The sequence below is a fragment of the Neopelma chrysocephalum genome, unplaced genomic scaffold (genome assembly GCF_003984885.1).
Source record: "Neopelma chrysocephalum unplaced genomic scaffold, ASM398488v2 Primary Assembly neopelma1_96599, whole genome shotgun sequence".
Classification (NCBI taxonomy): Eukaryota; Metazoa; Chordata; class Aves; order Passeriformes; family Pipridae; genus Neopelma; species Neopelma chrysocephalum.
In genome coordinates, this window is record NW_020925244.1 from 173,964 (window position 1) to 197,929 (window position 23,966).

A 23,966-nucleotide genomic window follows, 5' to 3' on the forward strand; every position below is an offset into this window, starting at 1 on the left:
GGCTTTGGACTTGGTATGTAGGCCCATATGCTGTTTTCAGGGCCTCATAGAATCCTTTGTGATCACCCATGTCTGCGCATAATTGAGTTTTTTCAGCTAGATTGATCCACCACTTGTTCTGGATGTCACGGAGTTTCTGTTGGAGCTTGCTGCATGCAAGATGAAAGGCTGTTTTTCTTGCATGACAGGATGGCAGTGCAAGGTGTGCTTGGTGGGTGGTTCTCTTCTTCCTCAACAATTCCTGGATCTCTTGATTGTTTTCATCGAACCAGTCCTTGTTCTTCTTGAAGGAGAACCCTAAGGATTCTTCAGAGGATTGCAGGACACTGTTTTTAATATGGTGCCAAATTGTTTCAGGAGACAAATCTGTAGAATCTATGGAATGGTTTTCGAGCCTAGTTTGAAGGTTTGCCTGGAATTTGTCTCTCACTGTGGCTGATTGGAGATTGTTAACTTGGAGTCTTCTCCTTGGGATACTGCCCCTTTTAGGTTTGAATTTGAGATTGAAGTTGCATTTACAGTGCACAAGCCGATGGTCTGTTTGGCATTCTGCGCTGGGCATCACACGGGTATGGAGGACATCGCGGACATCTCTCCGTCGCACCAAGACATAATCAATGAGGTGCCAATGCTTAGATCTGGGGTGCATCCAGGTTGTCTTCAGACTATTTTTCTGCTGAAAGATAGTATTAGTGACGGTGAGCTGTTGCTCCGCACAGAATTCTAGCAGAAGTCGACCATTATCGTTGCAGTTTCCAACACCATGCTTGCCTAATATTCCTTTCCATGCTTCAAAATTCTTACCTACTCTGGCATTGAAATCACCAAGGATAATGATCTTATCACCTGCAGGCACCTTTTGGGTAAGGCGGCGCAGGTCAGTGTAAAATTTATCTTTTTCAGCAGGGTCAGCTTGGAGAGTTGGGGCATATATACTAAAGAGGACAACGTGTTGCTTGTTGTGTAGTGGAAGGCGTAGGGAGATAATGTGGTCAGATACCTGTCGGCAGATTTTCGAGTTTAGGAACAATAGAGTTTTTGATCATGAAGCCAACTCCTGAGATACGCTTTTCGGTTCTGGGCTTACCTGACCAAAAGAGTGTGTAACCGGCACCATGTTCTCTAAGGCTGCCTTCCTTGTGAAGGTGAACTTCACTGAGAGCAGCAATGTTGATGTTAAGACGAGCCAGTTCATGGGCGATTAGGGCAGAACGATGCTCAGGACGTCTGCTATCTGCAGAATCGAGCATGGTTCTGATATTCCAACATGCTAGAGTTAATTTAGGTACACCTTTGGAGGCAGGTGTATGCCTTTGTTTTTTGATCTTTGTGCGACCGCATTGGAAGAAGATGCCCGTTGGCCTGCGGTTAACCAACTGGGTGAAGGTGGAGATGAGCTTTGTTTAGGCCACCTTTTCTAGGCCCCTCTCCGAGTGGAGCAAGCAGTGCTGTCCTTGAAAAGGCTGCTTGGTCGTTTAGGGTGCTGCCCCAAGAGACTGTCATCTCTGGTCAGTCTCTAGTGACCAATGTCTTGAACCACCTGCATGCAGGGTTGGGTCTGCAGCTTCCAGTGCACCTTTCACCTGCCGTTTCGACCCTCGCCTGTCGCTACAGGGCTTTTTGCATGTGGGTAAAGCCTTCAAGCCTGCGCAATGGATTTTTTAGGTGAGATGCAGTATGCGTGGAACCGAACCCACCCTTTAATCCTAAGGTTCATCTGCCAGGGCCGAGCGAGCTTGGACGGTGGTAGCGAGGTCCTCAGGATGTAGGTTTAATTAGAGTGACCTTCTCTTAGATGGATGGCCTTACAGGGCTACACGAACTCCATCTGCCCGGGTTTGGGATTAGAGTTGTCCTTCTCCTAGGATGAATGCCAGAAGGCTAACGAGCTCATCCTGCCCAAGGGTGTATTGTATCTCGCCCTACGGTTTTGACCTGTCTGGCATGGGCGACCCTACCGAAGGCATGTACCATCGCCAGCATAGCTCGCAACCACATAGGATTACACAGGCTACATTCCTACGATTAAAACGATTAGGGCAAGTCTTACACTTCCTGCTTTTCTACCACCTGTCTATATTCAATCCCAGGGAAACACCCAGGATCAACCCTTTGTCCTGACCACCCTTTCAGGATGTAATGAATATATCCAGAACATACCGAACCTGGGCAGTAGCCGCAGGTGAGCCAAAAACAAACAAACGAACAGAACCGTTCCGGGCCCCGTACCCACCTACGGCTTGAGTACCTCTCCAGGCCCCAGCCCGGCCGAGACCCCTAACCCCCCGAGGAAACGATTATCCACCCTGACCTTATCCTCCCCCCACCGTGTAACCTCGTATCTTCCCATGCACTGCTTACCTGCCCACCCTCCAGTCCGAGGATCCCCACGGTCCGCCTGGTACCCTTCCCCTCCCCCCCCTCCCCCAAACCAGACCGGTAAACCTCTGCTTGCCCCGAGGCTTCCACTCTCCTTTCACAGGAGGGTACAAAACCACGCTGGTGAAGCTCCCTCTCTCCTTTCCCCTGCTGGGGGGATGGTGGGGGGGGCGGTGGCCCTGCGCACTTCCAGCGGGGGGGCCGAACCAACATCTTATGTCACTAAACTAATTCTAAATGAAAGAGAAATGATTTAGGGCACAACCCATTTATTGATACCTACTGTTTTTTTATATTCTGTGGATAGCAATAGTATAAATATAATTAGTGTTCCTCTAAAAAAAACAAAAACAAAAAAAAATAAAGCAAAAAAACCCCCTCATTATTTCAGCAATATATTGGTGAATATTCTTCCTCCATTCAAAGCATTAAAATCCACTGCAAATCCGACTGTGTTTTATATCAAATTTCTTTCAGCCTCTGTACCATTTCCATCTTTTTAGTTTCAGTACAAAACCACATTCTGTCTTCAAAGAGGTTCCCTTAAGTAAGTGTCACCTGCTGCTCTTATTCTTACATAATTTAAACCCAAATACACTCATTTTCCTGAGCAGATGAATGGTAATGCTTCCTGATCAATATTCTACATTCTTATATTCAAAGATCTGAGTAAATATGCATCAGCCAGGCTCTCCCTTGGTGCTTTATACAAATCATCGTTTCAGTTACCAGATTTTCTAATTGGAAAGTGAGCAATAAATTTTATTACCTTCATAGTGCTCGTTTTAACTTTCACTCAGAGATCCTAGAGAACACAGAAAAGAAAAAGCCTATCCAAAATATCATCTTCAGAGCAGTACACAAATCTCTACAGTCATGCTAACTTTCTCCTCCTACCCAGGGAAGGTGCAGAAGGGAATGAATTTCTAAAGACAATGGGAGTATGGCCCCTTAAATCACTCTTAAATGTAGTGATTTGAGTACTAGATTGGTGCGCTAGTGGTTTGAACAGTAGGCTCAAACGCTCCTCCTTATCATAGTAGGCTAAATAAGAGGTTGAATCTGTGCTTCCCACTTCCTGGAGCAGTGACTGCACAATAGCTCCATGTTTAGAACAGACAGGCAACCATTTTTAAGCTACAGTTATAAAGATTGTTCCTGTCATTTCAGAGACATCAGGAAGGGAACCTGAAACTTCAGAAACTGAAGAATCTTAACAGCTGCTCTGAGTCAAAGCTTAAGAAAAGGGTGAAGTTTAAGATAAATCTTTCATTATCAGTTAGTCAGAGTAGTTTTCTGTTCAATACACAGTCATGGGTGTTTCAACTTGAGACACCTACTTCTCCCACTGCATCAGTTATGATTCCACCTTAGTTTAATTTCTCATTTCTAATCAAGCTTTGCACCACTCAGCTACTAAATCTTTAATGGATTTAGCCCTCAGAAATCAGAGACACAGAAAAACTAAAATTAAGATAAGACTTAGTAGAAATAACTGATGGAAAGTAAATTTAATGGAACCAGGATTCATCATCATCATCATGACTAGGCTTTGCGAACGAAGATTTGGGAAGGGTTCTACCCACGTTTGTTACAAGCGCCTTGGTGGCTAAAAAGGCCAATACGAGATAGGCAAGTCCGGTTGCAAAAGGCACAGCAGAAAGACTCCTTAGATGGTATATTCTGCAAGGCACGATTCTTTCTGCGTTGTCTTTTCTCCTCAAGGGTGATCCTGCGTGTGTTCTTAAAAGCATCAGTAGCATTATAGATGGTGTGTCTCCAGGCCTCCCGATTGGAGGCCAGAGTAGACCAGTTATGATAATCAATATGGCCAAGGCTGAGATGTTGTTTCATGGAGTCCTTGTATCTTTTCTTTGGGGCTCCTCTCTTGCGGCAGCCAGTGGCAAGTTCACCATAAAGTATGATCTTAGGGAGGCGGTGGTCCTTCATCCTTGAGACGTGCCCTGCCCAACGCAGCTGTGTTCTCAGTAACATGGCCTCAATACTTGTGACTGCTGCTTGTTCTAGAACAGATGTATTGGTCACATAATCTGACCAGTGGATGTTTAGGATTGTACGGAGGCAGCGTTGATGGAAGCGTGATTCAGATCTGTATAAGAGAGATCTGTATAAGAGAGTAGACAGCATTATGGCTCTGTAAACACTGATCTTTGTACTTTTCTACAGGTGTTTATTTCGTCAAACTCTTTTATGAAGCTTTCCGAAAGCACTATATGCCTTTGCTAACCTGTTGTCTATCTCCCCGTCAATCTCGCCATCCGAGGAGATGAAGTTGCCTAGGTAATTAAACTGCTGGACTGATTTGAGCTCTGATTGGCCAATGGTGATGTGGGGATGATGGGGGACTTCCTGAGGTGCAGGTTGATGGAGAACTTCTGTCTTCTTTAAGCTGACTTCCAGCCCAAAGAGCTCAGCAGCATCTGCAAAGCAGGATGTTTAACGCTGCAGGGCTGCTTCTGTATGGGCAACAAGGGCAGCGTCATCAGCATAGAGCAGCTCCTGGACAAGATGGTTTAAGGTCTTGGTGTGGGCCTTCAGTCGCCTTAGGTTGAATAGGCTTCCATCAGTACGATATCGAATGTAGATACCGTCCGGATCATCGAGGTCTGCCATGGCCCTTTGGAGCATCATGCTGAAAAAGACTGTGAAAAGGGTTGGAGCAAGAACGCAGCCTTGTTTCACGCCATTCTTTATTAGAAAGGGCTCAGAAAGTGTGTTACCATATCTGACTTGGCCATGCTGATCCTCGTGGAGTGAGATGATTATTTTAAGGAACTTGGGGGGACAACCTAAACGTTCCAAAATCTGCCACAGACCTTTTCTGCTCACAGTATCAAAAGTCTTGGTGAGATCGACAAAGGAACTGGAATTAGATGTTTTGCAGAAAGCAAAAGGTTGCAGAAATTATTTTCTGTAGTGAGCTCTAGTAAGTGAGTTTATATACATGCACCCATAATACATAGCAATTTCTTTTTACAAGAGAAATGTATCACTTCAAATTCCTGTTAAACACATGAAGTAAAATATAAATGAAGTCACTTTGTATTTAAATGTTCTAAAATGACCAGATGTACTAAAAATACGGATTTTCCTAATGACATTCCACATAATGAATGTGTGTATATATAGTGGATGCATCAGAAGAACTTAGATATGAAGAAATGTTCTAAAGGTAAATTAAGCTAAAACTCCTATATCATTCTACAAAAATTAAGTTTGACAAAGTCATCTTTTTAAAATGAATCATGGAGTGAAATTAAATTCTCACTTAAAATTTTTTTAAAAAGGGTTTTTTTTTCAGTTTTCTAAAGTTTGTTCTGACTTAACAGTCCTCAGAAATGTATACTTTTATATATACTTTTATATATTAAATAGGATTAGTGGAACTGTGGACTTGCTTACAGGTGAGTGTTGCAAGCTTGTTTATCTTTGCTGATTTATTGAAAACTTCAGTTATACACTACTTAACCTCTGAAATCAGCACTACAATTAATCCTTAGCAGAGCATGCACTTTTTATCATTGGAAAAAAATCTACTCATATGATTAATTTTCTGGAAGTATACTGAAACTCCTTCCAATTCCTTTCCTCATAAGAGTTTTGGCAATAATCTAGAAAGAGCACTTAAATACAGCAAGGAAACATGCAATACATGGGGAACTAGAGCCAGATAAAAGAAAACAGAAGACAGAAAAGGCTTATTTTGCACATATATTTTTCATATTCTTGAAGAAAGTGTCTACAATTTTAAAAAATGCTTTTGGTAAGTACTTCTTTTGGAGATTACATCAGATTTGAAACTGTACTGCTTCAAAGTTTTGTGAATCAAAGTCTAACAAATACTGAATTGTCAACAATTATAGAATGCAAATACGGAAATAATTTCAGTCAGGAAACAAGAGAAAGTATAAGAAGAATATAAATAGATTTTTTAAATGCATACACAACTTCTGGCAGGCCAGAAGTATCAGATTTCTAAAAAAGCAAGACTTGTGTGAGGAATTCACATTTACTGAATGGATGCAGTAAGTACAATGACTATAAACAGATCATTTAAGATAAGAATAAAAATCAGAATTCTGTTCAGCATAACATTGAAAAATACAGTTTTAAAAAGTACCAAAAGTGTGATGAATGAGATCCAGTAACAATGTTGACTTAATCATTACATAGCCATAGAACTTAGAAAAACCATAATGGGGCACACCTAACTGGAAAAGCATTGTGCTTCACTACACTCCTAAAGCAGGTAATACTTGCAAGAAAAACTGCAATCGCCTGTTACAAATCTCAGTTCCCAATATACAAATGATGCAGCTGTTTCAACAGAATTTTGTAGTGGAAATGGCTTTGGACATAGAATAGGAAACTCCATCTTAACAGTCTTGCATTAATATTTGTGTGAATTAAGAATAACTCAGATTATATAATTCCTTAGCTGCTTTTCATGATTATCTTAACATGAATAAAAACTTCCTGTCACATACATTCAAATAACTATTCTTGTAATTTTCTGCTTAGAAAAGAACATAAATACCCATCTTGTATCAGGCTTATCATACCATTCATATGAATTGTCAGTGAAAAAGTTGACACACTTACATTTTTCCTTACTGCTGTTACTGTTATGTAAAACATCCCCATCGGAACGCATCACAGGGAAATCATCTTCATCATCTTCTACCACTAAATGTGAGAAAGTGTGTGTTATGGGAGTGAGAAAGCTTTCCCAATTCTTTAGTGTGCAAGAAAGATTTAAGAGCATCTTCATGGCTAAGCAGCATTTAAGATTTTTTTTCCTATAACAGTCGTGGCACACACCCTCTCCTCTTTTTTTCTGACCACTATCAGCATTACTGTCAGAAACCATCAGGAGACTAACATTTGCTCAGTATCAAAATTTAGCACTTGATTCGATGGTAAGAAGAACATTATGTTGGTGTTACAACTGGATAAGCAGGGAGCCACAATTGAGCAACTATCTACTCTTACACTAGAAAGTTCTCAAATAAGTGGAATGGTAATTATCTATTGTTTTCTCACTATCAAAAGTTTCAGGCTGCCAGAACAAACGTGGGAATGAATATAAATGCTTTGGGAGAGTGCATGATCTGGGAAGAACAATTCAGAGATATGTAGACATCCACACCTGAGTCTACTAGGACTTCAAGTGTGCACTCAGTGCTCTAGCTACAGCCAATACATGTCAGGAGCATTCATTATGGCAGAACTTTTGCCTTTTTAAAAGAATTTATTGTTCCTATCAAACCTAATATGCTATTGTTTTTCAAAATAAAGATAAGAGATTCATGGTTTCAGCTGGGATAGAGCTCATTTTCTTCTCAGTACAGTGCTGTGTTTTGGATTCAGTATGAGAATAACGTTGATAACACACTGATGTTTTGGTTGTTGCTAAGTAGTGCTTACTCTAAGTCAAGGACTTTTTGGTGTCTCATGCTCAGCCAGTGAGGAGGTGCACAAAAAGATGGGAGGGAGCATAGCTGGGACAGTTGACCTGAATGGCCAAAGGGATATTCCATACCATAGAATGTTATGCTCAGTATATAAACTGAGGGGAGTTACCTAGAAGCAGGGGTTGAATGCGGCTTGGGAACGGGCTGGGCATTGGTCAGTGGGTGGTGAGCAATTGTATTGTGCATCACTTGTCTTTCTTGGGTTTTATCTCCCTCTCCTTCTTATTACAATTATTATTATCTTTTACTTTGTTTCAAATAAACTGTTCTTATCTCAACCCAGGAGTTCTATTTTCTTTTCTGTCCTGATTCTCCTCCCCATACCATCGGCGGGGAAGGTAAAGCGAGCAAATAGATGCATGGTACTTGGTTGCCAGCTGGGGTTAAACCATGACAGAGACACAGCAGTAAACTAACTTGAATTCATCTTATGGGGTAAACAATTATTGTTCTATAACATCAAATGCTTAAAAGAACATTTATACAGTTGACAGCTAGGGGTTAATATTTAAGTTAAGTAGATTTTTATGGGAATCCAACTTCTGAAGTGAAAATAGTTAACACTGTTTATGCAGAAATATCTATGATTGATCCCATTAGTAAAGAGTAAATTTAATATACCTATTTCATTTATATGGTATCAAATGCTATAGTAACTATTTCAAAGGCTATTACTGTGTAAAAAGATAAATTCTATGGATATAAGAGTTTTCAATTCCAGTGTTACCTTTATCCCTCTGGAGTTCATCTTTGGAAACTGCATCTGCACAGGCATCAAAGTATTTCTGTAAAGTATCAACTTGTCTACACAAGATGTCTCTAAAGGTTTCCATTTCTGCAAGCTTCTCGTGTAAGCTATGGCCCTTCTGAAAATACAAGCGAAAAAGGCTCAAATGCTTCTACAGACTCAGCAATAGTTCAATGAAAAAAAAAAAGTATTTCTGCAATTATGAAGAACAAATTCTTTTTAGGTACACCAAAGAAATTTCAGATATCAGCAGCTATGAAATACTGTTAATGTTAGAACATAAGACACCATATAAAAGTGTTTCTGACTCATTTTGTCCACTGGTCTTAATTTTTCCTCTTGACTGCATCTGCTACTTTAGAGCATTCAATAAAAGTTTATTAAAAACAATCTTGCATACTACCAGGTTTACACCTATTTGCCTGAAAACAGTCAGTTCTAGTTCTAATCTTTACTCTCCCCTTTCTTGTGCTGCTCCTCTTCTGCTCTCACAGAAGTACAGCCCATCCAATTTCAAATGTTAAATATTAATACATATGAAACAAAGCTGTTATTTGTCGATCACTATTAAGCAAATTTTTTAAGTCACAGAATCAGCATTTCCTTTCATTTAGAAGTCCTTATATTCTCAGAAGTATGCTAAGAAAGGCTAATAAATCCTCCCACAGGTTTGATTTGAAAATGACAGCATAGTTTAAGAGGGACAACTGCATAGAGGCATGAAAAAGGTTCCTGTACAATCTGTTCATCATCACATGCTGAATTACTAACACTTATAACAAACTAAAGATTTGTTGGGTTTTTTCCAATAATTGTGTGAATAAGTCTTCACATAGTTTATTTACTTTCCAGTTGTGTGTGTTATTTACACACCAATACTAAGAAAATGTTATTCACTAACCTTGAATGAAGAGGTGGATGTTGCAGAGTATCCACTTGCTCCAGAAACAAGAGACACCATGGAGCCATGGCGTCGCAAACTTGACTCTGATGCATAGCCAGATTCAGTCTAAAAACCAAACCATACACAAAAGTAGAGTGACGAGGCTTTTAATAAAAAAAGAAATAATGAAAGCAAGTTTAATATCATCTCCTCTAAACTAACCCATTTGTTTCTTGTCAGGAAGCAGCAAGGGCTTAATAACTCGGATTGTGCCTGCAAGTTTAAGATGTTGATGTAGCTGTAAAGTTACTATGAATCTTTTTTTTTTATCATGTTGATCTGGAAAAAAGTAGTTATATGCAACTTATTATGTGTCTCCAAAATAGTAACTAATTAAATAATGAAAAAAATAAAAACCTTCTATTGATAAAATAGAACAAAAAAGATATAAGAATATTGTTTAAAAAATGTCCTCACAAGTGTAACAGACACAGATACTGAGGAACTGGAAGAAAAATATTTTCCTACAGGTAACATAAAATGGCCCAGGCATGGCAAAGCAGAAGAAAAACCCTGAAAGAGAATGTAAGACAGTGTTGGAAAATTTTATTCCCTGACTATTGTATCAGTCTTTATAGTATTAATTTGTATGAACTTTCTTCATCCCAGGAGGACCCTGGGAACTACCGACCTGTCAGCCTCACCTCTGTGCCTGGGAAGATCCTGGAACAGATCCTCTGAGAAGCTATGCTAAGGCACATGGAGGACAGGGAGGTGTTTCGAGAGAGCCAGCACGGCTTCACCAAGGGCAAGTCCTGCCTAACCAGCCTAGTGACCTTCTGTCATGGAGTGACTACATCAGTGGACAAGGGAAGGGCTACAGATGTCATTTATCTGGACTTCTGTAAAGGTCTTTGACATGGTCCCCCACAACATCCTCTCTAAATTGGAGAGACAAGGATTTGATAGGCAGACTGTTCGGCAGATAAGGAATCGGTTGGATGGTCACATCCAGAGGGTAGTGGTCAACGGCTCAGAGTCCTGATGGACATCAGTGACAAGTGGTGTCCCTCAGGGATCTGTATTGGGACCAGTGCTATTCAACGTCTTCCAGGGAAGTGGTGGATTCTCCGTCCCTGGAGGTTTTTAAGAGAAGACTGGATGTGGCACTTAGTGTCATGGTCTAGCAACCGCAGCGGTAGTGGATCAAGGGTTGGACTTGATGATCTCGGAGGTCCCTTCCAACCAAGCTGATTCTATGATTCTATGATTCATCTGAAACAGAGCAAGGCCTGAAGAGCTAACTCAGAATGCATGCTCTGAGCAAAGAAATAAAGAACCAAGATTCAAGGACTAGCAGAAGATAACACTTTACCAAAGAATGCTGACACACTGACACAAAAGAACATAAAGTAAGAGCACAGGGAAATAAAGAGCACCAAAAATGCTAACACACATACATAAATAGACACAAGGAAGGAACACGGAGAGATAAGGGGAAAGAGAAGGGCCAAAGTCAAGAAACTCCTGCCAAATACACGTTGGAGTCAGCAGAATTAAGGAAAGTTCAAAAGTTTACCTGAGGGAGAAGAGCAAAAAGACGACTCCTGAGGCTGAAGTAACAGGAAGTACCACCGAGATTCTCCCCAAAATGATGACCTCGCCCCTGACTCTGCCCTAACTCCACCTGCTATGAATATTATAACTAGATGTTGCAATAATATGAATATGCATGTAAACATGATGTAATCTCTCGCAAAAATTGTATAAATAGTCTAAGTTTTCACTGATTGCTTCGGAACTCTTTGTCCAGCATGAGCTGGGAGTTCCCCAATGTTGCCTGAAATAAATATCTTGCTGCTTAAAGACCAAATTCTGTCTCTGAGCAGTTCCATTGCGCCTTTTTGGGCATCATTTTGGCGAGCCAGGCAGGAGACCCGTTCCACCGGTGCTGGAATCCTGGGGCTTGGGGACCCTTGGGGAGCCCCAACTGGATCTTCCGTCGCTGAGTCTCCCCTACCCCCTCGGCTTCACACACGGGTGGACAAGGACCTCCTGCTAAACTTAAAAGGTATTTATATATTCGTATATTTAACTTATAGGAAAAAGCACTTTGGCTAACGAGGGCAGGACGCTGTCGCTCGAAGGGGAGCTGGGGGACACCCCGCATTTGCCCCAAGGTTGTGGGTTCAAGTCCCACAGTGGGTTTGAGTCCCACAAGTACTTAAGGTAGTGGGTTAAAGTCCCACAGGAGTCTTACAGTGGGTTAAAGTCCCACCACTGTAGTGTAAAACGCGCTTCTGCTCCGTGTTGTTTTTGTTCGCTTTTGTGCTTTCGTGTATTGTCAATACGTTTCTTAAAAGTGCTTTTGTTCTGTGTTGTTTCGTTCACTTTCTGTTTTGTGTGGAATATTGTCCTATAATATGTTTAAAGTTGTGTTTGACTTGGGAGACTAATAATCCTTAAGGTTCCTTTTGAACTGTCTTAAGATTTGGGAGTGTTTCCTTTTGGTTTTCTTGAGGCAAGGGGCTTTAGGACCCAGAAGAGCCTTCTAGTCCTACTGAGGAATCCCTGGAATGCGGTAGCTAGAGATAACGTACTGTGGGTCTCTTTGTAATGTTTCATTTCACATGCTGCTACATTACATGCTGCTTTTGTTTTACATGCTGCTTAGTTCTAAAATCGTGGTTTGTTTGATTGTTTATGGAAAATAACCTCGGTAATCCCGAACGAGTAACAGAAACTCTACCACACCGTTTGAAACTTTAAAGTGCGGTGATAATTAGAGCTTAGAAAAGACCAAGGGAGCGAATGTTATTGCCAAACAGCAGATAAGTACATAATTTTTTTTGCTCAAATTAAGAGCAGAATATACATTTTGTGATCTACAGCGACATCGTGTGACCTTAAGTTATAATGCAACTGGAACGTGTAAAATTTATAAAATAGAAAACTTTAAAGAACTTAACAAGTGTGCAAGTGTATGTGTGTTTCTGAGACGCAGTATCGCTGCGAAGCGAGTGAGGAGTCCCGCTCTGCGGTTCCGTGTTCTCCACGAGGAGACCGGCCAGAAACGGACGAAGCGGCTGGATATTGTATGCATGAAGTGCTGGAACAAAGTAAGAAATATTTTAAGACGGTGGAACAGATTTTTGTTTGATGTAATAGTATGTCATCTAAGTGAGTTTGTAAGACAATTAGTTCAGAAGAGAGACGAATTAGAGTACGACCCTCTAGTGATCCAGAGTATTTGCAACTGGAAACCGGTTTGGGACATGATCCCTGGGTCAGTTGGTATATTACTGACCGCTTGGATGGTTGGACGATCTGGTGAGGGTCAAATTCATAAGAAACCAACTCAAATAGAAGTGCAGATTGGGATTTAGTAAAGGCAAGGCTAGAACAAGAAATCCAATGGAGTGGAGCACTTGAGGAATTACAAGAGGTATTAAATAAATTCAAAAGGCACCTAGAATACAAGGGGTACGATTATTTCGTAATCCAAGACTTTAATAGCTGGGAACCTGTGTGGGCTTTCGATCCTTATACAGGGTGGTATCTTACTGACGCCCAAGTAAAGAGCGATATCACGCAACCCCCAGATAAGTATCTATAATGATTATTGACTAAAGCACCCTTGCTTGAAAACAGAGCACAAAGTTACATATTAAGCTCATATAATAATGGGAAGCCAACAAAGTAAGAAAGTAAACTTAAAAACCCCCTTAGGATGTATTCTGAAACACTGGAAAGAATTGGGTGGAATTCCAGGGGGAAACTTAAATAAAAGAACATTATTGAAATATTGCCAAGACTGGTGGCCATTGTACACTCTAGATAACGGGGAAAAGTGGCCTCCCGGAAGCATTAATTATAACACAATCTTACAACTCATATTGTTCCTTCATAGATTGCAAAAGTGGGATGAAGTGATGTACTTTCTAATTGACACTAGAGCTACATTCTCAGTTTTAAATCAAGAGCTAGTGCCTAAGAGTGATGAATTTGTACAAGTCGTGGGAGTAACAGGCCAGTCAGAAAAAGCTTTCTTTCTGAAACCCCTTAAATATAAAATTGAAAAACAAATGGGAATTAACATAGCAGTCAAAATATTGACCGAATCCTAAGTGAAGTATACCCCTTGGTACGGGCCACCGACATACCTGGGAGATCGAAACAGGCAACCCCCATTCAAATTGAGTTATTACCAGGAGCAAAACCAGTAATTAGAGAACAATATCCACTGAGGTTAGAGTATAGGAAGGAAATTGAACTGATAATAGAGAAAATTTTTTAAATTGAGGTTATTGGTACTAATTTTGCCAGTCAAGAAACCAAATGGGACTTAGCTATAAATGAAATACCTTTAAATGGGAATCTGTTAGCAAAGAGAGAAAAGGAGCTAGCCTGGACAGTCTTACCCCAGGGGTATAGAAATAACCCCACCCTATCTGGAGATCAATTAGCCAAAGAATTGGAACAATGGGAACGGCAACGGGAAGATGGCGTTCTTCTGCAATATGTAGATGATTTACTAATAGCAACTGAAACAGAAGAAGAGTGCGTAAAATGGACAATTTCTCTATTAAATTTCTTGGGTTTAAACGGATATCGAGTCTCCCAACAGAAAGTGCAGCTGGTGCAAGAAAAAGTGGTGTGTACCTAGGATACGAAATCTCCAGAGGACAACGATCCTTAGGAACAACAAGGAAAGAAGCCATTTGCCAGATGCACAGACCAGAAATGGTGAGAGATCTATGAGCCTTCCTAGGAATGACAGGTTGGTGCTGTTAGTGGATATATCAATATGGGATACTTGCCAAACCTCCGTATGACTTGCTGAAAGAAACCAAAAGCATTCTAGTTTGGACTCCCGAGGCAGAAACAGCCTTTAAAAGACTGAAACAAGAACTTATGAAGGCCCCAGCATTGGGCCTGCCTGATGTAACAAAACCATTCTGGCTGTTCTCTCATGAACGGCAGGGGATGGCTCTAGGGGTCTTGGTACAGCAGTTGGGACCATACAAAAGAGCTGTAGCTTATTTCTCCAAACAGCTGGATGAAGTAAGCAAGGGATGGCCCACTTGCCTGAAAGCAGTGGCTGCAGTGATTATGAATATAGAAGAAGCCAGAAAACTCACACTGGGCCAGAAAATGACTGTTAGTTTCCCACACTGTATCAGCAGTACTAGAACAGAAAGGTGGCCACTGGTTGTCTGTCACCTTCTCGATTTCTGAAGTACCAGGCGATCTTAGCCGAATCAGATGATGTAACCATTCAAGTAACTAACATTGTCAATCCAGCCTCATTCTTAGAAGGAAGAGTGCCAGCAGAACCAATCGAGCACGACTGCCTAGAGACCATCGAAGCAGTCTACTCCAGCCACCCAGATCTCAAGGAGGAACCATTCGAAGATGCAGACAACTGGTTCTCCGATGGCAGCAGTTTCATGAAACAAGGAGTAAGGATGGCCGGCTATGCGGTAACCACAACAGAATAGGTAATTGAATCAAACCCTTTGCCTGCAGGAACTTCAGCACAAAAGGCAGAACTGATAGTTCTTACCCGAGCCCTTGAATTAGCAAAAGGGAAGCAAATAAACATTTGGACAGATTCTAAATATGCCTTCTCCATTGTACACGTCCACGGAGCGATCTGGAAGGAACGAGGATTGTTGACTGCCCAAGGAAAAGCTGTAAAACATGCAAAAGAAATTCTACAGTTGCTAGAAGCCGTCCAACTCCAAGCACAGGTGGCTATAATGCACTGCAGGGGACACCTGAAGGGTAACACCGTTCCAGAAATAAGTAACAGAAAAGCTGATGCAGAAGCTAAATTAGCTGCTGCAAGGACCAAAGAATTAACCATAGCAGCTCTAGTACCAGAGGAACTAGACACCAATTCTAAGCCAGAATACCAAGAGGCAGACCATAAGTGGATACATAAAAATGGAGGTAAGCTATTGGACAATGGGTGGGGCCAGCTGAAAACAAGACAGCTAGTATTGCCAGGAAAAATGGTATGGCAGTTTGTAAAAACAGAACATGACAAGACTCATTGGGGTTTAGATCCACTCTATCAACATCTAAAAACTAGAGTGGCAGGACCAAAACTATTCACCACAATAAAACAGGTCATGTCCCAATATGAACGATGCCTGAAAAACAATCCAAATACAGGAACTAAAATACAACAAGGGGCAATAAACAAGAGGAAAATTCCCAGGTGAAGTTTGGCAAATTGATTTCTCTGAATTACCAAGAAAAGGGGGGTATAAATATCTTTTAATGTTGACCGACACATTTTCTGGATGGCCTGAAGCATTCCCATGCAGAACAAACAAAGAAAGGGAAGTAATCAAGGTGTTGTTAAACGAAATCATACCACAATTTGGAGTGCCTAAGAGCATTTCCTCGGACAGGGGCTCACATTTTTGTGCAAAGGTTGTAAGAGCAATAAGCAAAGCATTACAGATCAAATGGCAATTACACACGCCCTACAGACCACAAGTCAGTGGGCAAGTAGAAAAAATGAACCATCTTATCAAACAACAAATTGCTAAAATATGCCAAGAAACCAATTTACAGTGGTATCAAGCTTTACCTATTGCTCTGATCAGGTTAAGAGTCAAGCCTCGATCAAAAGAAAAACTGACCCCACTTGAGATTTTGTATGGTTGACTTTATGCTATGCAGATTGTAAATAGTGATGCTGTAGACCAAATAGGTAATCAATATGTATATGATTATGTTATAACTGTAGGAAAGCACTTTGATAAAAATGCCGCAGTAGTAATAGACCGACAACCCAAACAGCCTGACTGTAAATTGCATCCATTTAATCCCAGTGACTGGGTGTATGTTAAGAATCTTTTAGGAAAGCCTCTGCAAGAAAAGTGGGAGGGACCCTTCCAAGTGCTGCTGACCACCTTCACTGCAGTTCGGATAAAGGAGCGACCCACATGGATCCACTATTCCCGAATCAAGAAAGCTCCAGAAAATAAACAAGAAGACTTATGAAAAAAAAAACCAACACCATGAACCCAGTTTTCTCCCAGATCTTCCCAGCGTTGACCCTTGGACTCTTGATAAGTATTGTTCTATCCCAGAGCCCCACTCCAGAATGGTCATGGTCTAGTGCACACATATTTAAATCACTCTTCGATAATGAACCAGTTTTTGCCATTTATGCTTTGCATAACAACCAGCCATACACGCCACATGACTGGAATAGAGCCGAAGAGACAGGTAGGCTATTAGGGCAAGAAGGAGACAACATTCAAGTAGGATGTAGAGATATCGATACACTAGCACAAGAGACAGAACAAATCACATTGACTATTGTATCTAAACAAAACTCATCAATTATATACAGTCATGTAGGAAATATGGGTCATATTGTTTGGGTTCAAAGAAAGGGACCGATTTCTTGTCAATGGGATAGTACAAGAAAAGATAGACAAGCTAGAGCACAGTGTGAGATTAGGTTACTATTAAACCAACCAGTTTCAGTTTCATGTAAGTGGGAAAATAAAGATAAAAGCTGAACGGAGCAGTTCAGTATTAAACCCACAAAAGGTCCTATCACTGACCCACCTTAAGGAACAACTAATATTCCCACGACTCCTTTTCCAGGCTGCGAAAGGGTGCATAATTTAACCTTCATAGGACCCCATGTGATAAGGCAGTCAAATGAATTAAAATTACTGTTAGATCCCACATATTCACCGAAGAGAGTTCAGGTAAACATCCAGACAGACATAAACACACCTGCAAAAAGACTGTCGGCCTTTTGTGCAGCAAAGCCTCAAGGGTTGGAATGCATGGCTGGTGGCTAGATCACACCCCAGATGAACACGAAGAGATGTAGCTGGATGGACTAGCACTGGGCTAGGTGTATTGAACACGATAGATCAAGAAGTGTTGATAAATAAGCTGAGTGCTGTCACTTCTAATTTAGGGAAGCTCAAAGTTCCCCTGAGCTCATCTATGCTTACTCTGGCAGAAACCCAATCACTGGCAGTTAAATTGATAACCTGTTGAGAGTATTTTAGACAATACAGGACATAACATATTGCTTCAGGCCTGCTTGCACAATCCAGCCTACGTGCCGGTCGGCAAGGACCTGTATCCTTGAGCAGCAGATGTGTGTCCTTGAGCAGCAGATATGAGAAAGTTGCATAGAGGTAAACAAGAAAAGAAGATGGGAGGGTCTGGAAATGTCAGAGTGTGTGCCTTGGATAGGTGAGCCAATAAAGTTATAACTATAGTGTGTGAAAACAGATGTAACCAATACAGAGTTAGAGTAGAGCGTGTGAACCCCGTAGGACCCTATATACTGTGTGTGATTTTGCAACAAACGGAGCATTGACTGTACCTCCATGAGGATGTGTCTTTGTCTCTGGAGCTCCTTTTTTGCATCTTCTCGCTAAATCTGACACCCGAAAGGTGATAAGAAGCGCAAAAAGGCAGAAGAATGCGGATAGCCGATTGATCTCCTTGGCGGTGAGATGCGGACAGAGACGTGAGAGGCTGAACGGAGCGGGACAGAGGAGTTTCGGATCGCGGAGGCCAGTCGGTGCGGACCGAGGTAGGAAGGATCACTACCTTCCCCCTGTCGTTTGCTGTAAGCATGGAATCAGAATTTGCTGCAGCTAAAAAACTGCTGTTAGGTATCCTCGCTAAGCGAGGGGAAGCAGTAACTGAGAAGGTATTCGACAAGCTTATTGCTTGGGCCTGTGATAACGTTTTTTTTAAAGTACCCCCTCTTCTTTTTGCCTTTGAGGAATGGCGGGGTTTAGGAGATACACTTTAGGACCTGACTATCTCAGGGAAAGATAAGCACACCTCAGCATTCAGTCCTCCTTGGCGTACAGTCACAAATATGCTAAAGGACATGAGAGCCGAAATGAAAGTAGCCACTGCTGCAGTGCAGGCGCTTGCCGCCCCTGAGACTCAGCGACCAGTTGTCCCACCACCCCCTCCACCCGCCGCCACCACTCTGCTCCCACCCCCTCCACCCACCAGCAGACTGAAGGCTTTTTTCGGAATAGGGGGGGCACAACCGGTGAAGGGAATGACCGGTGGTAAGCAATGTAAGTCCGTGAGTGAACTGCTTTCTGAGTCGGGTGTTGCTTCTAAGTCGGGTGCTGCCACAGCAGAAAAAGAGGTACCGTCCTCTGCAGGGCCGGAATCTGAACTAACCGCACATGCGGAAGTGCAACCGGCTCAGTTATGGAACAGGGAAGTAAGTGGTGGGTCAAACTGCCGCCCAAAAACACGCCCACCTCCACCACCAGAAGCGAAACCTGATCAAATACCGCTCCCTGCTGCCGATGATGCAGAAATGCTGTCAGATAGTGATGAAGACCTATCCACTTCTGAAGAAATGCAGGCCGAGTTGAAGAAATTAAAGGAAGAAAGAGACCTCAAGATGTTATGACGCCAAATGGAAAAGATGGAAGAAAAAACTGAAAAATCTATATCATTATTGGAAAAAAGGCATGAGAGCACAGATAATTGCAGCAACCTTTCCACTGAAAACTCAATGCAAAAATTGTTGTCAGCATCCAGGGCGGACCCTCCTTGCCTGCCTAGCCTGTCTGCCCCACCCTCGGAGCTCCCACCACCCCCATGTAATCCTGTGATGAAAACAGGACCACGACCAGGTCGTTGGACTGGAATAATTAGAGATGCCATACTAGAAGGGGAATGGCAAGCTGCTGGCGCTACTGCGTGCCCAATAATTGTAGGGGCAAATGGACCACAGTATGAGCAGCATGACTGGAAGATTCTACAACAGGCCAAGAAAACAGTCAATGAAAGTGGCATCAAGTCGGACACAGCTCGAGCTTTGCTTGACTGGCTTTTCACAGCCGACACCAACAGTCCAACTGATTGCCGAAACCTGGCGAAGTTGCTACTTACCCCATCTCAACAGCTCATCTGGACCCGAGAGTGGCAGCGGCTTGCGGAACTAGAAGCAGGACGACCCCGAGCCCCAAACGACCCTCTGTTTGGTCTTACTGCAGACATGATAACTGGAAGGGGACCTTTTGCAAATATGACCCTCCAGACACAATATCCTCTGGGATTACATCATCTAGCCGCTCAACTTGCAAGACAGGTGTTCTATGCTGTTCGAGACGCGAATCCAATGCCTGCATTTACGAATATACGTCAGGGGTTAACTGAAGAATATACCCACTTTATTGATCGATTGATGCAAGCATTGTCAGCACAACAAGATATGGCAGAGGAGTCAAAACAATCGATGTTTAAGTTATTAGCTTTTGAAAATGCCAATCCTAAAATCAAAGCGATCCTAGCCACACTTCCCTGAACCGCAGAGGTAGCAGACATGATTGAGATGGTTACCCGTGCGGCACAGACTCAGCAGAGCCGAGTTATGGCGAATGCCTTTGCCGCAGCAATGCAACCAACCACTAGTATGCTGGTTGCTGCAGTACAAAAAATATCTCCACAAAAGAGTAAGAACAATCCTCAAGGTGTCTGTTACCGATGTGGCAGAAAAGCACATTTTTGAAAGACTTGTCGCATCTCAGTGTGGTGTGATAATTGCCAAAAGGATAACCATAATAGCTGTGTATGCAGAGCTGCAAAAAACGGGAAGCCGAGCGCGAGGGGTCCCCGCGCAAAGACACGAGTTGCAGGCCCAACGTTATCCAACAATTACAGCCCCCAGCCACAAGGGGAAGCTTGGGAATTGATTTGGCAGCAGCAGTAGATGTCACCTTTACGTCGACTGCCGTTCAGACAATCCCAGCTGGAGTGAAAGGACCCATTCATGAGGAACACAGCACTATAGGAGCTCTCCTGATAGCGCGATCATCTGCTGGGACGGCAGGACTTATTGTGTTATTAGGCGTAATTGATGCCAATTACACCGGAGAAATATTAATAGCAGCCTTTACCCTGTGTCCACCACTTGTTGTTGCGAAAGGAACCCGAATTGCTCAATTGGTTATTTATGCGAAAAAAAACATGGGTCACGAGATCACAACTCCCCCTGCGAGGTGACCAAGGATTTGGCTCCTCTGGTGGCACCGTAGTCAACTTGGTACAAAAGATGCAACAGCAACCTATGGTATCATTGCAACTCATTGTAAGGCAACAACACACTGTGTTCAAGCAATGATGGACACTGGTGCGGATATATCCATTTTTAGCAGGAAACATTGGCCATGAAATTGACCCTTGACTTCTGTCGTAGATGCAGTACAAGGCGTAGGAGGAGGATCAACTCCCCTTCAGGCTGTCTATCCCGTACAGGTTAAATTTCCAGAAGGACAACAGGTCAACATTCGACCTTACGTTATGCCCTTACCAGGGGACCTGGGAGGGCTAATTGGACGAGATGTTATGACACAGCTGGGAGCTACCCTACATGTTCCTGCCTCTGGACAGGCTTTTTAGCCCTGGTCACTGCTGATAAGCCGCCAACCCCAAAAATACAATGGAAAACCAATGAGCCTGTGTGGGTTGAGCAGTGGCCATTGACTGCTGAGCGGCTGGAAATCACCCATCAGTTAGTGGAAGAGCAATTACAAGCAAATCATATCAAACCGTCTCTCAGCCCGTGGAACACGCCCATTTTTGTTATACCCAAGAAATCTGGAAAGTGGCGTTTACTCCATGACTTGCGAAAAGTCAATGATCAAATGTGGACCGTGGGTGCGTTGCAACCTGGTATGCCACTGCCCATGATGTTACCTCGAGACTGGAATGTCTTAGTCATTGAATTAAAGGATTGTTTCTTTACAATTCTGCTGCAGAAAGATACAGCCCGGTTTGCCTTTACTGTGCCTTCTATTAATAAAGTTGCCCCTGCACAAAGATATGAATGGACTGTTCTCCCACAAGGCATGAAAAATTCTCCTACCATGTGTCAAATGTATGTCACATGGGCATTGCAGCCTCTTCAATCAGCCATGTCGGAAACACTCATTTATCACTACATGTTGTGTCAGAAGACTCCTTTTGATTCAGACGTTCAAGCAAAAATCAGTACACAATTAGCATCAAAAGGCCTGATCATTGCTCCAGAAAAGGTTCAAAGTACCTCCCCGTGGAAGTACTTAGGGTGGATAGTCCACAGAGCCACCATTAGCCCCCAGAAAGTTACCCTTACCTCGTCCATCAAGACCCTAAATGATGTTCAGAAACTTGTCGGTGACTTACAATGGGTGCGTAATGTTGTAGGGATTTCCAATGAAGATTTACAACCCCTTATGCACCTCTTACGAGGTACCGATCCCAATGCCCCAGTTCAGTGGGAACCGTATCATCAACAGATCTTACAGAAGCTCAGTGATAAGATTGCCTCTACAAGTGCCGACCGCCACCTTGAACATGTGCCATTTTGTGTTCTCATTTGTAATCACCACGAATATCCTTTTGCTATCCTTGCACAGTGCCCTGCTTGGAAAAAAGAAAAAGGGGGAAAGAGGTCACAAGAAACTCCTGTAGATGCCAAGCAGAGCAAGCAACAGCAGAGAATAGCAATCTTGGAATGGTTATTCCCACCGAGCACAGCATCAAAAAGTATCTGGCAACGATCAGAAGTCATTGGGTACCTTATCTGAAAAGGACGTCAATGCTGTAAAGATGTCAGCGGCAGAAAACCAGCACAGATCAGCATACCCATAAAAACTGAAGACTTAGATTGGATGCTACAGAACTCAATCCCATTGCAGATAGCATTGCTGGACTTCTCTGGTGTCGTTAGAAATGACTTACCAAAGGATCAGCGACTACAAGTTGTTTCACAGTATACCTGGATGTCGCTAAATAACCCTAATAGCTAACCACACTGCTGAAGATTTCCTTAAAATTGCTGACTATACTGGTGATATCAGTAGGGAAGTTGCACTTGCTATCCAGTGCATTCAAACACAGCAGTGGGTACAGTCAGTGGCCGCGGGGATATTGAGAGAAGGAACATCAGGCACACTACCCCAAGAAATAAGGGAAATAATAACAAGAAATAGCTGCACTACTCAATTTGAGAAAGATCACCAGGCCTGGTGGCAGCTAGTGAACTTTACTTACGATTCACAGCACGAACAAATTGAGGCCTATGTTCTCACCATTAGCGCTGCAAGAGAGAAAATCATCTTTCCTGTTTTGACACTGGGAGCTATACATCAGAATGTTATAGTTAGACCCATAGGCCATAATGTTTGGGCAAGTTATGATCGTACCAAGAACAAATGGCAATCAGTTAGTACAGAAGCGTGCATTCCTAAGGGACAGTTAAGTTATATTTGTGAAAATGCAGTTGTAGAAAATGAAGACTTATGCTTAGATATTGAAGATAGTGTATGTACCTTTGAAATGCTTCCTCATAATAAGGCTCAATCACAAGTATTTTATGTAGGAAATGGATGTGCATGTGTTAGAACTGCTTGTGTTAATATTATTATAGATAACTGTCATGAGATAACTAATGGTACTAATTTTTGTGTATGTAATTTCACTAGGATTACAGGTTGTGATTTTAGTTATACTGTCCCTGTAACTACCCAGCAATTAATTGAAGGTAAATATACTTTATATCATGATGTACCAAGGCTACAGATAGGTATGGACACTAATCTTTTCAAAACAATGCTTATGCATCCTGACATAGAGAAATTAGTCCAGGAAGTAAACAAAACCACTCAACGCATGCTCTGGCAAGTAGAACATGACTCAGTACATATAAAGAATGTCTTAACAAAAGTTGAATGAGTGGGAGAACATCACTGGTGGGATATCTTTACAGGATATTCCTCAACAGCAACACAGGTGTTCCACTACTTAGTACACCCGATGCTAATCATAGTAATAGTTATGCTTCTGTTATCCCTCTTAAACGTGTGGCTGTGGTACAAATTAAATTCCATAGTCAAAAGAATGCAAATAATTTGGGCAATGATGCACGCATATCAACGCCCTCTGTCTATGGAACTTGACGAAAGAATTCATAAGTTCTAAGAAAAGGGGGGAAATGAAAAAGAGCAAGACCTGAAGAGCTAACTCAGAATGCATGCTCTGAGCCTGTTCCAATGCCTGACCATCCTTTCAGTGAAGAAATTTTTCCTAATATCCAATCTAAACATCCTCTGGTGCAACTTGAGGTCCTTCTCTCTTGTCCTGTCACTTGTTATCTGGGAGAAGAGACTGACCCTCCCCCTTGCAACAGCCTCCTTTCATGTAGTTGCAGACTGATAAGGTCTCCCCTCAACCTCCTTATCTCCAGACTAAACAACTCCAGTTCCCTCAGACGCTTATCATAAGACTTGTTCTCTCATAAGACTTGTTCTCTTGTCCTTTCACCAGCTTCATTGCTCTTCTCTGGACTTGCTCTAACACCTCAGTGTCCTTCTTGTAGTGAGGGGCCCAAACCTGAACACAGTATTTGAGGTGCAGCCTCACCAGTGCCAAGTACAGAGGGACA

The 23,966-nt window shown here is 42.3% G+C and overlaps 1 protein-coding gene across 2 annotated transcripts in view; it reads right to left on the minus strand.

The window, feature by feature from the left end:
- Nucleotides 1–23,966, minus strand: part of LOC113981506 (collagen type IV alpha-3-binding protein-like) — a 103,978-nt gene that overhangs the window by 42,117 nt on the left and 37,895 nt on the right. For both annotated transcript variants that reach the window (XM_027708910.1, XM_027708909.1), the window contains exons 4-6: nucleotides 9,524–9,631; nucleotides 8,602–8,740; nucleotides 7,003–7,086 (exon numbers count right to left, since the gene is read on the minus strand). In XM_027708910.1, the coding sequence (XP_027564711.1) occupies nucleotides 7,003–7,086; nucleotides 8,602–8,740; nucleotides 9,524–9,631 (331 nt within the window). The remainder of the gene's footprint in view (nucleotides 1–7,002; nucleotides 7,087–8,601; nucleotides 8,741–9,523; nucleotides 9,632–23,966) is intronic.